The sequence below is a fragment of the Lipophrys pholis genome (genome assembly GCF_963383615.2).
Source record: "Lipophrys pholis genome assembly, chromosome: 19".
NCBI lineage: Eukaryota > Metazoa > Chordata > Actinopteri > Blenniiformes > Blenniidae > Lipophrys > Lipophrys pholis.
Genome location: NC_137647.1, coordinates 18,509,504 through 18,527,405, shown reverse-complemented (window position 1 = coordinate 18,527,405; position 17,902 = coordinate 18,509,504). Strand labels below are relative to the sequence as shown.

General features: G+C 41.2%; 1 protein-coding gene across 1 annotated transcript in view; it reads left to right on the top strand.

The window, feature by feature from the left end:
- The window catches only part of LOC308124643 (microtubule-associated serine/threonine-protein kinase 1-like), a 57,315-nt gene that overhangs the window by 30,309 nt on the left and 9,104 nt on the right, over window positions 1-17,902 (top strand). The window contains exons 4-17 of the mRNA XM_080487765.1: window positions 689-764; window positions 3,018-3,090; window positions 5,435-5,595; window positions 6,580-6,655; window positions 7,416-7,625; window positions 9,126-9,227; window positions 10,675-10,807; window positions 10,891-10,958; window positions 11,391-11,467; window positions 11,582-11,790; window positions 14,048-14,186; window positions 14,296-14,428; window positions 16,034-16,199; window positions 16,385-16,486. Of these exons, the coding sequence (XP_080343891.1) occupies window positions 689-764; window positions 3,018-3,090; window positions 5,435-5,595; window positions 6,580-6,655; window positions 7,416-7,625; window positions 9,126-9,227; window positions 10,675-10,807; window positions 10,891-10,958; window positions 11,391-11,467; window positions 11,582-11,790; window positions 14,048-14,186; window positions 14,296-14,428; window positions 16,034-16,199; window positions 16,385-16,486 (1,725 nt within the window). The remainder of the gene's footprint in view (window positions 1-688; window positions 765-3,017; window positions 3,091-5,434; window positions 5,596-6,579; window positions 6,656-7,415; window positions 7,626-9,125; window positions 9,228-10,674; window positions 10,808-10,890; window positions 10,959-11,390; window positions 11,468-11,581; window positions 11,791-14,047; window positions 14,187-14,295; window positions 14,429-16,033; window positions 16,200-16,384; window positions 16,487-17,902) is intronic.

Below are 17,902 nucleotides of genomic sequence, written 5' to 3'. Positions count from 1 at the left end.
CAATGTAATTTCCGATAAATGCAAGCACTAATGCAGATATTGTTAATGTCTTTGTGCTTTAGGATTTGTTCTTCTAATAATAGTGTTTTTTCATTTTGTGATACATTGTGCAGGCTTATGTAAACTTCATTGCATTGCACTGACACAGGTAAAGTTACGTTAATGTACAAAATATCTGGATTTAGTTTATGAAATGAAGGCAAAGTTTGTAAGTATGCACGCTGATGGGTTTTTTTTTGCTTCCATGGTTATAATAACTATATTAATGTACCAGTGTCTCGCTCTCACACGCATACCTGTGGCAATTTAGCTGGAAATGTATGTTTTTATGTTACATGAGGAAACTTGGAAAACTCATGCAGACAAAAAATGCAAACGCCACATGGAAAGTTGATCTCTCAGCCGGATCCTTAAATTTGATGGTTTGTTGCATTTATTTGAGGAAAAAATATAAAGGCGTACCCAAACGGTTTTAAAAGCGGAATCAATTTTAAATCATTTCCCACCTCAGAAGCTCCAGCCATGATTGGTTGCAGTCGCACCGTCACATGGAGTTACAGAATCAGTGGCGGTCAGCTTCAGTGTGCTTAATGTCCCTCAAATCGTTTGGCAGTACTAATAAAGCAAGTCCTGCTCATGTGTTCCCTCTTTTGTGTCTCATCCTCTGCTCGTTTTGTCGTCCCACCAGGAAGCAGCCCATTGGACAGTCCACGCAACTTCTCTCCCAGCAACCCGGCGCACTTCTCCTTCGCCTCTTCCAGAAGGTGAGCGAACGCCTTACATCTCTGCTGTTGTGTGTGACAGACAGGTGGAGAGTAAGGTGGGTGGTGTTTACCAACAGGAAATCAGAGGGATTCGCACACTGGTCTGTGTGTCCTTCCATCAAACCCTTTAATTCTCCTCATTTCTAACCCTAACCTCCAGTCGAAAACCTCCCAACTCCAGCTTTGACCACATCAAACTAACACAGGCTTTAACCGTTATGGCTGCCTCATCGGAATTAATCTGAGTTCATGGTGGGAAGTTTTGAATTTAAATTTCCTTATTGCATCCAGAAAAAAGTGCAATGAATGAGTGTGATCGCTCTATTTTTGAGTGTAACTTTAAATATCTGGTCTATTGGCGCATCATTTTCTGTAGTTTTTGAATTTTCTAGGTGCAATAGATTAACTATATTTGCTAAGGTAGTCTTCAAATACACTTTGAATACTTTGAATATTCCTGAACCCTTCCCTTCGGACTATGCACTTCAGAGAATCCTGATACGTGTTGACTTCAAATGAAAACACAAGTTCTTTTCATGTCTAAAAATCTAAAGCAATATTAGATCTCAGATGAAAAAGACCTAAAGTTGTTATTTTAAGCAGTCCTACTGTACAGCGCTAAATCCTCAACCTTTCAGTTATTACCTGAAATAACCCCAATGAACATCTGGAACAACTTTACCAAAGCTCTGATTCCCCAGTGGTGGCAAATTCATTTGGCCACATTCACAAATCTAACACCAGCCCATAAGAAGATTATTATATATAATCTATAAACAGATTATTGCAATCACTTTTGCTTTTAATACCCAAATGCCTACATAGTTTGAGCCGTATGTTTTATCTTTGGATAGAATGGCATTTTGATTTAAAAGCAAGTACTTTTAAATGACAATACTACAAGAAGGTTTTATGTTCTGACTGTTTTTCTGGATTACCTCTTGACTGCTGTGTGAGATAAAGGGCGTTTGTTGCTGTGGCATTTAGTGTGAACCACAAAGAGATAACGTCTTCTTCAAAAGGGCCGAGTGTATCACAAGTTTATTCAGAACAGTTCTGCAGATGCGTCAGCAACTATTTGCCAATTTCTGAGTTTTTAATGTCAAATATGATTCTGTTTTTTAAAAAATTGGTTAATTATAAGCAAGTGAAAGGAATTAAAGTTTGAGAAGGACCAAATTGAGGTAGATGATTGTGTGAGATGGTCTGCAGGGATCCATATTGAGCAAAATTGAAGAAGGAGAGAAAAAAACTGTGATACGCTCATGGACAGCTGAAGCTTGTCGATGTATGTGTTGTATGTGTGTCACTTATATCTGGGTACCAGATACCAATGCACTCCTTCTTGGGTCTGGCTGAGTCTTAGACTCGATGGGTCAGGGTTGATTTGGCAGAGAAACAGGTCAAACACAACGTTGGTCCCCGGTTACGTTTTAAAGAGAAAACGCAAAACTTTCATTGTGTTTTTGGTGTCCGTTTCCATGACAACGGTGCTCAGAGCCACTGAAGACCGAACTTTTTGAAAATGGGTCACAAGGTAGAACTTTTTGAAAATGCTTCGACTCCGTCTCCATGGAAGCGGGGTAAAACGCAAAACACTCAAGCTCTGTGTCTCCGTCTCTGTGTAGATGGCTTAAAGGCTGCTACTGCACATGTGCAACCACACCCTTAATAAATAGTTCTTCTGCAAATGTGCGAGTAGATGGACAACAACAACAACGTTTGTGTGTCATGACTTCCAGTCCATATTCTCCTGGGACTTGAGAGTCACTGTAATCCAACTTCATTGTCTGTCCGTACGAATCTTTGTGTACTTACCATTGTTAATGTTCATCGCTTATTGTGATCTGTGCGGGGTATGTGTGGTTTCGTTACAAAAACAAACAACCGTAACCACTAGTGGCCCAACATTAAAACTACATTGTTTGTCGTGTTTACGCTGCTCCTGATTCGACTGTACTTCAGTGTCTCCCCGGTCACATGTCGTGTTGCTCCTGTAAATCCTCATCCTCGTTTATCAAGTCCACGAGGCTGCCTGTCACTGCATTATGGAGGCGTCCATGGGCCCACTGAATGAGCGTCCTCTGCTCCCCTCTCCAGGGAAACGTCCCCGTCACAAACCCCTGGTCGGCTCAATGAATGTTTTTATGTACCTGAAACAAAAGCTCACATTTCAGCAAAGTCTTTGCCAGCCCGTTCACATAATACTCCCATTGCATTGAGTTTTAAATGATTTGACATATTTGTTTGCAGAGCGGATGGACGACGATGGTCTTTGGCGTCTTTGCCCTCCTCTGGGTATGGCACCAACACTCCCAGCTCAACGGTAAATAACCACAGTGGTTTCCATTATTCAACACATGCAGAAATCCACACGTCCTACCTAGTCATCAGTACTAGTTTTCCGGAGCTCTAGAAAAGCTTAAATTAAACAATATAACACACAAGTACTAGTTTAATATGTGTACTTTGGTACAAATCAGCAGTGTTGTGGTAAAAAGGTGGGATTCATTGCTTTTGAGGTCAGTCGTGATCGTTTTACATGGCGTGACTGTTAAACTGCAGCTGAGCAGAAACAAAAAGATCAGGGTTGTATGAGATGCTTGTCATTAGTGTGTGCATGAATGTGGCACTCAATAACAAGTGCACCCTGCGCAGGTAGCCAAACACAGAATATAATGAAGGGATTTTTCAAGAGGAATCTATTTTTACCAGCTGGACCAGCATAAATGCTGATGTAATTCTCAGTGGAGCTCTGCCAGATTGTGTCCAAGAATTGTGGTAGAACAAACTAACAAGATTTGTGCAAATGTAGTTTTTTTCCCCCAAAACAGTGTAACAATAGGCTTTCCAGTAGGTGGAATAAAAGGTTTGTTGAATTTCTCAAATTGTCCTTGTTTGAGAAACGAGTGCAGCTTCACATGGATAAAGGCTGAATGAAGCAAAGGAGCAATGTCGCACACCCTTTCTGCTATAGTACGTGACCATCAATGATTGTTTCAGTTTAACACTCTCTGACCGCCTCAGAGGAAACGGACAGTTTTTATTTTGGTAATTCGCATCTGTGACTTTCTGTGTGTATTCCAGCTTCATATCGACTTCAAAATACAAGTTTATCTTGTGTAATTCAGCTGAAATTCCAAGAAGAATTAAATGATCCTGATAGGTTTGTTAATGATTTATCATTTTCTGCCTTTACAGTAGAAACGGCCCAAAACAATTTATCACAAAACATTAAAGTGAAAAACGCTTTGTTAGGGTGTCAGTTGAATTCTCAATAGACTTCTTTTACATTGTCCACTGTGTCAGGGCATGAAGAAATGTTCTGCTGCAAACATGCACAATCAGATTAAACACGATCCCCAGCTCGTCACCTGTACTTCCGTCCCTCGCCGCCTTTCGATTGTGTGACTTGTTGCGCAACGGTGACATCAGAGGCGCGCTTCCTCTCTCCAGCTGGCCATGGATGGAGGGATGGATGATGCAGGGATGGCGATGAGTGCCAGGCCTGTGAGATGAGAGAGGATCGTGAGAAACGCAGCGCGAGTGCAGAATTTGGCATGAGGCGGAGCACGCACTGTTCCCTAGTCGTTTAACCCCTGGTTATATTTCTCCACATGTTATCAACTGAAGCAAAAACACATCAGAGTGCAGTGCAGTGTGGCAAAGTCATTGAAACCTGTCAGGGAAAAGTTGTCCTGAGGGCATTTTGCTTCATCTGAACTCCATCAAATACTTTGCAACACACATGAATATGGAATATTTTTCTTTTAAGGTGTATGGGACCATGAGTGATATGATTTCATAAAGTTAGCCAAGTGGTTTAGTTACCCTCAACTAGTGTTTTATACATTTTTATTCGTATTTTCATTTAATGTTTCTTACTGTTTCCTACTGCTTCCTTATAGATTTGTCTTTTTTGGTGATTTATAAGGGTCCGGGCACTGACAGTGCATAGGACCCTATTGAAACCGTAGGGATTATTTCTATTTGTACTGCAGGGTATTTAGTGCAGCCGGACTCCATAAATATGTTAACATACACAGCATCAAACATAATTCATCACGGTTCAGTGTTTCGCGACATGAGCATGTTAATATCAAGCCAATATAATCCTGCAATATAATATGCAGGCCCGAAAGAAACTATATAATTAAATACTTTTTTAAAAGTTTTTTATTTTAAATTTTTCTCAACAGCTTGACCTGTTTTGTGTCACTTCTGCTTTTGCAGATCACTAGTTGTGGCAATACTTATAATAATGACATTGTTGTATTCGGTGCTTTATAAATAAGGTTGACTTGAATTGAATACTTCTCAAAAGGAAAATGTAAAGCAGCCTCAGTGGAATCAATAGAAATACCTTGACATGCATACATGAAGCAGGCAAATTGATAAGATTGATTGTTCTCTGAGTGAAATGAGATCGTCTCTGCTGCTCTGAAGACAAATGAAGCATCAAGATGAGGTTTGTGTGTAAGACAGAGGGATGGCCTTTAACTTCAAGCCTCACAGGATACCTTAGTATGCGTCGTTGTTGTTCGCTAGTCATTAAGGAACTTTAAATCTCCAAACAGGGTTCAGCTCAGAGCTTGATGATATCATGCTTCTGTGAGTTGAAGTTTTGTTTCTTCTCTTCCTCTTCCTCTTCCTCTTCCTCTTCCTCCCAGTCGTCCAGCTCCTCCCAGGAGCGTTTGCACCAGCTGCCCTTCCAGCCCACCATGGACGAGCTGCACTTCCTGTCCAAGCACTTTGGCAGCACGGAGAGCATCACGGATGACGACGGGGGCCGCTGCTCGCCCCACATGCGCCCACGCTCCCGCAGTCTCAGGTCAGCAAACGGCAGCAGATTAAAGAGCAGCTTCTGCTGCCAAGAGGCTCCATCCTCGTTTTAAAAGGGCTGTTTCAAAGCAGATTTACAGGGCTGATCCTGTTATTGGTTTTATGTAACGTCCCCTTCCATTTTCGTGTTTTCGTATTTACTGTACCCTTTTTGTAAAAATAAAGCTACAAATGTATTCATAAACCAATTAATATGGATTAATATTGAAAGTGATGAAGAGTGAATGCATCATTCACCTGTTGGTGTCCTCCGCTCTATGAAAGCTGAGTTTCTTTTCAGTCGGTTCACCTGGTTGAAACATTTAACTTAGAAATGTCATGAATAAACTATGAAAAGCATGCAGGAGCAAAGCTTTGTTTACATGAAACTAATGCAAGTTTTCAAACGTATTTTATAAAAGAAAACGTCCTCGTTGTGACAGTTTCTTTTGGTGATGTTTTATTTCACCACAACTGAGTAAAAAAAAAAAACTTACTTAAACTTAAATACTTACAGCACACAAAAACAAAACTATGTGGACATGTGTTTTTGCTGTGTACATGTGTGAAAGAGAGAGAGCAAGAGAAACAAATATTTCCTCTTTTTTTTTTCTACCATTCTCTAAACCCTGGAGATGGATGTGTGTTAAATCCCAGCAGATCAACAGTTTGTGAAATATTGAGGTTCACTTACATAAATTACCATCTTTTCCACGTTTACATGTCTAAATACACTGAGCTGACTGTCTGAGTAGCTATTTGCATGAACTTGTAGTATCTAGATGCAAATATATCCAATAAAGTGACTGGACCTAATATTGAACTAAAGGCCATTCCGTTCTGCTGCTAACATTTAAACTGTCTGAATAATTATAAATGCAACTAATTTTATGTTCAATTTATGAGGACAGATGACACACAAGTCAAGTTCTTTCTCCAGTATGTCGTTCAGTATTTTGCAGAATGTCATGTAACTGTAAATGTGTCTCCTCAGCCCGGGGCGCTCCTCCTCCTGCTACGACAATGAGATCGTCATGATGAATCATGTGTACAAAGAGCGCTTTCCAAAGGTGAGACACACACACACCCACACACACACACAGTGTCAGTTAAAAACGTCTGTTTTTGACACATCTGATTGTGTAAATGAGCTCAGCTTTCAGCAGAGATGCTGCTGTTTATTGTAATGAGAGACATTTCCTCAACTGGCCCCCCACAACTTTTTATTTGAGAATTTATGTTAAGATATCTTTCGAATAGAATAGAATAGAATAGAATAGAATAGAATAGAATAGAATAGAATAGTGGTTATAGCTGGAGAAAAAAGAAACTGTTTCTGAGTCTGAAGAGCATCTATTTTCATTAGATTTGCAGGATCTGAGTGAATCTCCCCCTGCTTGTGTCCTTAAAGCCTGAGTTTCCCAATTCGAGAGTGTTTATCCAGTAAACTTTCACAGCTTCAAACTGTTAAATAAAGCCTCTATTTTCCCTCTCAATCCCTTCCTCTGCCTCCCTCTTCCTTTGTGGGCTGAGTTTGCCATCAGAAGGAAATGAGCTGAAAGCTTTAACCGTGATAACAATCAAGTGAGAGGAAATTGAGCCTTATAGTTTGGAGTTTATCTGAGGTAACAGTGCTTCGGGCTCCTTCTCCCTCAAGTCACATCAGAAAAAAAATAGCACATTGTGTTGAGGTTAGTTGTAAACCTGCAGAGCCACACAGTCTGAAGTGTTTTCCTGAACTTTCTGTGACACACTGTATGTCCTCTTGTTCTCTGTCATATTTCTGCTCCTGTCCTGGTGTGACACATACCTCTTGCCCCCCGCCACCAGGCCACAGCACAGATGGAGGAGAAGCTGGCTGAGTTCATCCAGGCTTTCTCTCCAGAAAATGTTCTTCCGCTGGCCGACGGCGTCCTCAGCTTCATCCATCACCAGATAGCTGAGCTGTCCAGAGACTGCCTGGCCAAATCCCGCGAGGGTCTCATCACCTCCGTGTACTTCTTTGAGCTGCAGGAGAACCTGGACAAGCTGCTTCATGATGTGAGTGAACGTACATGCACCTTTGACTGGTCTACTTAACAAAAACTTGACTTTGATATCTGATAAATAACCATTATATCAAGCTTTAGACCTTCAAGCTGACCTATTAGAACTGGTGCATCAGGCCCCGTTTGCACGACAACGTTTTCAAGTGAAAACACGAAACTTTCATTACGTGTCAAGTGTCCATTCACACAACAGCAGTGCTCGGACCACTGAAAATAGAACTTTCTGGAAACACTTGGATCTATATCTGTGTACGTGGTGGAAACGCTGCTACTACACATGTGCACCACGGCCGTAGTAAGTAGTTCTGCAAATGCGCGAGTAGAAGGACAATAATAACAATGTCCAGTGTCAGGACTCCCAAGGACTTGATAGTTTTATAGTCACCTGTAGGAGCAATCCTACTTAGTCATCTGGCCATATGAGTGTCCATGTACTTTCCAAACCCACTGTTTTGAAGGTTTCTGCAGTTTCCATGTACAGTAAATGGACATAGTTTTCAAATCGTTGCTGTGGAAACGCAAAACCTTTCTGAAACTATGCATTTTCAATTAAACGGGCCTCAGAATAAATTTCAGCTGCTTCAGTAGATTGTATTTATCAAAAAAGCAAATTCACTGTTGTATTGACATTGCTAATGAAACAGAGTAAACGCTTTGTACTTTTATCATAAATTATTAAAATTATGCCTGGTGATACGTCTGAACTACATAAAAATCACACATTTTAGAATTCAGGTTAAATTTTAAAGGCTGAAGGGTTTGATTAAATTTGACTTAACTTAGCATTAAACAGTTTATCCAAAGCACTGAAGTCAATCAGCAAACTACTCTTATACATCCCATGATAAAGATACAAAAACCCCTGTGTTCATCTGGCATTTTGCTTTTCCTGCCAACAAGCTTTGAAGCGTCTCTCTTTAAAATAAAAGCAACCCAGACCAGAGATCAGTTTAAAACACGGCGAAAAAACCATCTCAGAACTAGCTTTTATGCCCATAATGAACTAAAATAACTGGTTTTCACATTTGATTGATTTTATTCAGTTTTATCAGACTTTTACACAATATTCATAAACATTCATTCATTCTTATGTTTGAATAACCTCATTTTGGTCACAAGAGTTGTTTTGTAATGTTGCATCCTGACAAATAATCAGTCTAATCTGCTGGTTTGTTTTTTTGGGGGGCTGACCACAGTCTGATACACAAGCCTCCTTGTCTTTTATTTCCTTCAGACACGAGCTGTATTTGGTGAAAGACCGACTCAATCGGTTGAAGCAAACAGATGTTAATTGTGCACCTGATTAGCCGGAGCAGATAATGTGTATCAGGGGTTTTCATCTCGCGGCTCATTTTGGTGGTTTGATTAAAAAGCTGTGATCACTCCGTTGCCGGGGTTTGATTCTGAAGGCCGTTATCTGCCATCTCACAGTTTTTTCTGCCTCTTATAACACACTTTCCTCCCGTCTGTCTTCCTCCTTGTCTCTGTTCAGGCCTTCGAGCGTTCAGAGAGCTCTGAGGTAGCCTTCGTCACAGAGTTGGTGAAAAAGCTTCTCATCGTCATCTCCCGGCCTGCGAGGCTTTTAGAGTGTTTGGTAAGAGATACACACACACACTTCTTCTTGTTTACATGACTCCCACGATCACAATCCTCCAGAATCCCCAGTATTCAAATCACAGCATTTCACAGCTCCTGTAACTTCAGGCAAATAGATTTTTTTCTTCTCCTTCTTCTTAAAATAAACATGAGTGCAGATTTGTTGGCCCATTACGATCGTTTAGACACGCCAGTGTATCACACAGCAGGGGCAGACAATCAAGACAAGCAAACACAGAAGTGTGAGGCTCGACCTCGATCTGTCTGCTGAAGACATTTGCATTTAGATTAAAATTCACCGTGCCACACTGTACAACTAATACCAGGGAGCTCGGCTGCCTTCCAGCCCGGCTCAGACGGACCGTGACCGCGGTGTCACTTCAAGTTAGAGGATGCTGGTTCCTGTCTGGCCTTCGTGTGTTTTATAACGGGGGGGTCATTGTGCGCCTCGCTGTGAGTCATCCCTCACGGACGTGGGTTGGTTTTTTTTCATGATGAGTGATGGCTGTGAACGTGGAGGATTGATTCATCGATCCAAATCCAGTCTGCATGTACTTCTATTTAAATGTGTGTGAGATGCATTGTGTGCCAGCGGCTTTAGATGAGAATCCCAGCATGCACTCGCTTTGTTCGATTGAAAAATAAATGCACGGCTGTGTACTGGTTAGTATTCGCATCTCACAATGGGGAAATCCCCAGATCAATTCCAGCCTTGCTGGGTTTATTCTACATGGAGTCTGCAGGTTCAAATCACATGATTCAACACAGCATTGTTTCAAGGTGCAATTAAATTAGGCACACTGCTGTTTCAGTTGGATAATTCTTTTAAAATGCTATTTATCTTGCAGTATTTTAGAAATTATAATGTTTTACTACATTTTTAGCACTTCTTAAGCATTCTCCATGTTTCAGAATATAGTATGAAATCAAAATATTTTATTAATCCCAAGAAGAAATTCCTAACTGCATTGCTCAATAAAAAAAGAGTAATTTACAGTAAATATATAATAAAAATACTAAGATACCAAATAAGCTAATATAATAAAATATTTAACAAGTTAGTACTAGTATATGCATGCTTGAAAGTAATGAATAAATACAATATGGACCCAAAGAAAGTCTTGACAATATAATAAAAAGACCATTTTTAGGAGTCATGACCTTGAATGGTGTGTGCAAACCAGTCATTAATTCCCTTACACCTTAATAGATGAGCTCTGCATGGTGGTGAAGAGGTTACCACTCACCTGACCGCTAGAAGTTCCTGCGTGTTACAGGTTTTTCTTCATCTACTTTGGATCTCCAGAAAGTCCAAAAGAAATTAATTGTTGACTCCACAACTTGGGTTGTCATACCTCGTGCCAAATGATTAAGGTCTAGACGATCGATGGGTGAAAGGATAAGGTTTCACACATCAGGTGAAGTGTTTTGGTTGTGGCCTCCAGGAGTTCAACCCAGAGGAGTTCTACCATCTCCTGGAGGCAGCGGAGGACCACGCAAAGGAGGGTCACCTCATGAAAACAGACATTCCTCGTTACATCGTGAGCCAACTGGGTCTGACCAGAGACCCTCTTGAAGGTGACCAGGACAAACACAAAGTTAAACTTCACTTTTGATGTAATCCAATGAGCTGATTTGTGACGTCGTGGGTTTGTCCGCAGACATGGTGAATCTGGACAGCTACGACAGCGAAGGACCGGTGACGCCTGAAACGGACGACTCCACAGAGGTGAGATGCGTCATAACTCTTTGTTTCTCCCGGTTCGCAGTCTGTTTTCCTACTTTTCCAGACGGTGTGAGGTCTAGCTTGCCAAGGTTGTGCTGGGTCTGAGTGAAAACGCTTGCTTCATCTGCTAATGACTTGGCATTCAGGCTTGTCTTCCATCTAATTTATGCTGAGGTTCTGGAAACAGGATATCCCCACCCCTCCATGAATCACAGGGCCATCCCTCCAGCATTAGGCATGCCTCCAAATGTCAGAAATGAAGCAAAGTCGACGAAAAAAAGGAAGATTGATGAAAGGAAAGAAAAGTATAGATCAGAGCTGAAGCCGCTTTATCTGTACGGAGTGTCTATCACAAAGAGTCATACTAATGTCCCAAAACTTTTTGGATGGATTCGTCCAATATCTAATGAAAGTATTGTGATTTTTGATCCCCAGGGTAAAATCAGGGCGATGAAGCCACCTGGAGAAGCAGATTTCCAGACCATCAAGCTGATTAGTAACGGAGCATATGGGTGAGTGGAACATCACGTCATCACCTTTAATCTGCTGAGGAAGATGTGTTTACCAGAACTGAGACTATAATATGACGCCAATGCTCCCACATGGGTGTTTCTTCTCTGGAACAGCGCCGTGTACTTGGTGCGTCACCTGGACACGCGTCAGCGATTCGCCATGAAGAAGATCAACAAGCAAAACCTGATCCTGAGGAACCAAATCCAGCAGGCCTTCGTGGAAAGAGACATCCTGACGTTTGCAGAGAACCCGTTTGTCGTCTCCATGTTCTGCTCCTTCGAAACCCGACGGCACCTCTGCATGGTCATGGAGTATGTGGAAGGTAAGCATGTGGAGACGGACAACGCCCTGCTCCGACAAAAAAAAACAAACATATTCAACTGGTAACATGCCATACATAATATGGAATTTAGCTACACATCTTATAGATTGGAATATAAGCAGCAAAGCTGGTGAAGTTGGAGTCAAACACCTTAAAACAATCTGTTGAACATCTCATAACTGATTAAGTAACATAATCAGGTGTATAATAGTCTCTTCCAGAAGTTTTTCATAAGACAAAAAAAAAAAAAAAAGGTTTGACGCCTTGGTGATCATATTTGGTACATGTATTCATTCATCCGCTATATTTACTTCATGCCCCATTTATTTCAGCTGGTTATGGGTGAAAGTAAAGATAAACACTTTAATAGGTTGCTCGTCAATCACAAGACTGTCACACAGAGGGTCCTAACAAGTTAAAGTTTGCGTGTATATATCATTGTGGGAGGAAGATCATGTTACCAGAGTGAGCATGCACACTTCACACAGAAAGGCTAAGACTCCAACAATGGCACCCACAGCTCCACCACACCACTGTGATATCTGATTTCCATTAAAATAGATTGTGTAGTAAAAGGAAGGCAGAGTTACAGATAATACTCTTGACTAGATCAAACCCACGACCCTGCAAATGGAAGACAATTCTCTCTGTTAAATTAGCTTTAAAAAAAAACTTAGTGGACTCTAATAATTATTGTATTAGAGTCTCGGTGTAAAACTGACTTCCTACAGTCCAGACCTGTCAGGTACTGACACTTGTTTTAGAGGTAAATGTATTTATGGGCATTTAATTCAGTGAAACTTCATGGAGCCAATACAGGTGGTCTGGAGAAGTGCAGGTTGAAGTCCCCTGGTGGAATTGATTCCACAACACCCCCACAGATCTTTGTCTCAGAGCTACTTCCTTAATATGAAATTATCTTTATTGTCATTGCACATTGCTGTCCATTTATTTTATTTATTTACAAGACCAATACAGGCATCAAGTAGAGCATTAACAGCCCTGAAAGAAGCCGTTTTTAAGTCTCTTAGTCCGTGCCCTCATGACTCTGAGCCTGCCCGAGGGAAGGCTGCTGAATAGACTGTCTACACTGTGCTGTCAGACTTCATCTTTTAAGCCCTCTTTTTTTTAATCGGACATGGAGTATTTCAAGATGGAAGGGGGACACCAATGATTTTGGATGCAGTCTCACTGATCCACTGCAGGTCTTTCCTGTCCTCTGTGCAGCTGGAGAACTGTACAGTACAACCATAACTCACCTCACTCTCTATGGTGCACTGGTGGAAGTTGGTGAGGAGCTTCTGTGGGAGCACAGTCATTCTTAGAGACCAGTTGGGCCCACTTGAGATGACATTGGATTGTATGTGACCCCTGAACTAAAATGTGTTTGACCCCACAGTGACAATGCTGATTTAACCTTCCTTTAGCTCCTGAAGAATAAGATAATTACCTTCAGAAACCATGTGAAAAGGATAATGTCAGGAAGAACAGAGTTCAGCTAAAAATCTCTCCCATCAGAGGAGGCTGAACAGTTTACTTCAGTCTCCTCCAGCTACTAAACAATAAAGAAACAACTGGACTATTCCTGATCTCAAATGCTTCAAGCATGTGAAAACATGAGCTGATTCAACAGTTTGTCTTCATCCCAATGTTTCTCTTCAAATTAGATTCTTCCTTCTCACAGATGTTGTTGCATTAATTTTAAATACATTAGGTTTACAGTGACTTGTATATTTTGCAGTATTAGTATTTCTAGATTTAATAAAAAATTCACTCAGAACAAGAAAGTTAGAGGGGAAATCCTGGAATACCTTGAATTTAACGTCTACCTATGTAATGATTAAGACGTTTATGTCTGAATCTTGTGAACTTGGCAGTTTGCCGACATAGTCACCAATCTCTTCACACTGCTTCTATTATTACGAGCCCACCCTGAGGTTAACGTAGCTGTCTTGGCATTGACAGAAGCCGCTGGTGTACTTTCCTGTCAGAGTCCTGTTTGGTCAGATAGGAGACGATAGCATGATTGCCCCTCCAAAGTGTAATCCGCCCTGATGTGCCGGATATCCTTAATTACACCATGCAACATGACTCGAAGCGTGGCCATCACAGATTGCTTGATTGCGCTCTGCTGTGCATGTTGCTCACTGCACTGAATGGAAACCGAAGTAGGCAAGAGCAAGAGGTCCCAGGACGCATTCATGGTAATTGCCAATGTCAGCTGCGGGACTAATCAAATAATAATCTGTGCCGACAGGTGGGGACTGTGCCACTCTGCTGAAGAACATTGGAGCTCTGCCTGTGGAGATGGCACGTATGTACTTTGCAGAGACGGTCCTGGCGTTGGAGTACTTACACAACTACGGCATCGTACACCGTGACCTCAAGCCTGACAAGTAAGAGAGAGAGAGAGAAAGTGCTCAGTGTTGTACAGTGTTGTACAAATAAGAAAAACTGTTTCGCTGCTGTGAGGTTCTGACTTTAAATTTACTTTTCTTTCCTCAGCCTCCTGATTACCTCGATGGGCCACATCAAGCTGACGGACTTCGGCCTGTCTAAGATGGGTCTGATGAGTCTGACCACTAATTTGTATGAGGGCCACATAGAAAAAGATACCCGGGAGTTTTTGGATAAACAGGTATGACAAAGACAATACATATAGAATCGCACAAGCATATCTTGAAATCACAGCACATTGAAAGAAACACAGTAGTTTGACCAAAACTCTACATGTATGACTCACCAAAGTCAAGGGGGGGGTGGGGGGTGGGGGGGCTGTGTCCCAATATCAGCAGCAGGCTGGTATATAATGATGCTCTAACGTGAAATTACAATTTATAACATGATTTTTTTCTCTCCAGATGCAGAAGGTTTGATATCTTTGTTTGACTTCGATCAAAGAATATCTGATGTATTTTCTCCAGTCTGGTCTTGAAGTAGTTTTGAATCCACCCATAAAATAAAATAATTCATGAAATTGGGGATGTGTTGACCAGAATGGAGGAGGTTCCACCTTTCCTCACTGTCAATTAGAACATACCAAAGTAATAAACATGTTACAGTGAAGAAATAACAAAAACAGTGACAACAGCGTTGCTGAATGCTAATGTTAAAGCTAAAAAAAAAAAAAGCTCTGCAGCAACCCAACTTTTCCACTTTGGACCAAAGAAACGTCTGCAAATTGTCATTGTAGTGTTCAAATTTTAAGACAACTTCCCATTTTAGAATATTTCCACCAATTCTTCTTGCTGTCTGGAGCCTTTTCCACAATAAATTGTTCTCTTCTGAGCTGCCTCGACAAAAACTGCCCCTGGAGAACAGAGGAGCTTCTGGATGACTGACGCCTCGATCATTTAGCTTGTGCTATTGTGTACTTTGGTTGTCATGGCAACAAAGTGTGTCACAGCAGGGAGTCCAGCGACACTGATCTCTGATAGATATAATGACTGTCTTTGTCAGCAGAGGCTCCTAAAAAGACAAATGTAAAGACAGTATGAAGTCACTGTCCTATAGGAACGTAATAAAATGTACATAGGCTGATTTTAAAGCTTTATGTGGTCAAGTTATCCTGCTGATTCCTGTTTACTTAAACTCTACAACTCTACACTTAGACTAGTTGCAAGGATGAAATTCAATTCCTTTTAATAATCTCACATGCAACACGATTGTGTATTATTCAGTCTGTTCTTGCAATGTTACAGTGAGATATTTGTGATCCGAGCAAAGTTTCGGTTTGCAATGCCCTTTGATGTCTTCATTTCTATGCAAAGATAATCCCCATCAGTGTGGCGGGCATATCCAAAGCGAGGCAAATGAGGCCGTTAACAGTTGGCAGAACAATGGGCCAGTATTTCCTCAGTTACTATAATCATTTCCCTTTTTAGGTGGGGCTTATTTTCTCATTGCTTTCATTTTGCGCTCACATGCTTTGAATACAAGCCTCATTATTTCTCGTGTGTCTCAGGCGGAGAGATTTCTGTTAGCATTCAGCGTGTGCCAATCTGCACATGAAAACGCTCACCGGGGCTTTCATCTTTCCTTGGTGTGTCTGAAGTGATCTACTCAACATACGTCCCCCATGTGCCTCTTCCACAGCGTTGGCTGTGTCTTTCTGAGCAATAGTATGATTAGAAATAATGAATTTGGTTACATTTGAGACAGAAATCCTAACAGTGGCAGAAATGTTGACAAAGAAAGTGATTCATAGAGTTCAAAATATTCTCAAGAGTGTCTTGTCTTTCAGGTATGTGGTACTCCAGAGTACATCGCCCCAGAGGTTATTCTTCGTCAGGGTTATGGGAAGCCAGTGGACTGGTGGGCGATGGGGATTATCCTGTATGAGTTCCTGGTGGGCTGCGTGCCCTTCTTCGGGGACACTCCAGAGGAGCTGTTTGGACAGGTCATCACAGGTAGAGGCTTGCGTTTTGGGTGTCAGTTTACACAACAACTGTCTCTAATATTATAAGAGTATAAAAGTCAGCTACTAACAGGTTACTTTATAAAATACTTTTTCCTAACAGTGCAATGCACTGGTTGTCGATATGTTAAAGTGGTTGGAATGGCCAATAAACACACCCTGTGCTGTGTCCTGTAGATGACATTATGTGGCCAGAGGGGGATGAGGCTCTTCCCATTGATGCCCAGAATCTGATCTCCTCCCTCCTGCAGACAAATCCACTGGTTCGCCTCGGCACAGGTCAGTAAACTCAAAGACAACTTCATTTATTGCTTTTTCTCCTGTTTTTTTTTAAGGTTTTAGAGAAGCAGCAGAGGGACCAGAGGGGACAAAATATGGTTAAGCTTAATCATAGTGAAAAGTTAATACTAATATCAATAAGTAGAAACCAAACACTAATCTGCTTCCACTCCCCCCCCCCCCCCCCCCCCCCCCCCCCCCACTCCCCCTTCCTTCCCTTAGGAAAATGTGGGGAAACAGATTTAAAACAGGTCATGGACTAAAACCACACCAGAGGCCTCTACTTTCAAAGAAGGGTTTCAAGTTTGGTGATTTCAGTACATTTCAGTACAAAGATTTTCCTTTCCAATAAAGTAGGTTGCCATAGTAACTCATGACTGAACTCGTAACCTGTTTGGAAGCAGGATAAGACCTCAGCAGGTATAAGAAGCCACCTGCTGACCAATCAGCTCGATTGGAGAATGACCTGTCTGTTTCTGGAGAGTCCTGTGGATGCAGGTGCAGGAACAGAGCGGGGAATGAATACAAGGAGACATACATATAGACGGGTTATAATCCGTTCTATGTATTTCTCCTCGTACTCCCCTCTCTGTCTGACTGTTCCATGTCTGTGAAATACAGCAAACACCAGGTAGACTAAAAAACCCTGTGTTCAGCTGATAAGCACCTTTGTAGAACTGATTATCTGGATGTTTGGCTCAGTGAATCCAGACAACAACCATATCTTACCAGGTATGTTCATGCAGGGAACAGACTTACAAACAAGGAGAGGTAAACAAGACATTCAGGGATAAGATAGAAGTGTGACAATAAAGCACATTTTCAAGTGAAAATGGAAAACATTAGTTTGGTTTTAGGGGTTCATTATCATGACATTTGCATATTTTAATCTTCTGAAAACAGCTTTCAGTGTTATTTAAACATTCTTGTCTTGGTCTCCATCTATCTGAACAGAGAAAATGCAAAGTCTGAACAGCTTTCAAGCGTATTACTTGCAGTTTTGGAAAAATTTAATGAAATCAAGCTGATCATTCTAAATATGGCCTAAGATATCAGACCAAGAATTAAAAATACCAGAAAGAAAGAAAAGTGGACTTCACATAAACATGGCAAGATACCAGGAAAACAGGAAACACAAAGAGACAATAACATAGAAACTCAATGAGCAGGAAACAGAATAAGCTTTGGAAGATTAGGAAGGCGTAAAACACAAAGAAAACCAAACCAAAGCCAAACTCAGGTTTGTGAGACCTATCAGATGAAGACTTATGTTTCGTTCCGCCAGAAAGAGAAAAAAATCCTTCACAGCAGAGTGAGGAACAGTAGAGCCAGACTATAGTTCTACAATGAACAAGAAGTAAACTGCACACAAAAAGTAAGAAAACGTGTGTTTGGTAGAGTATTGATGTGTCTTAA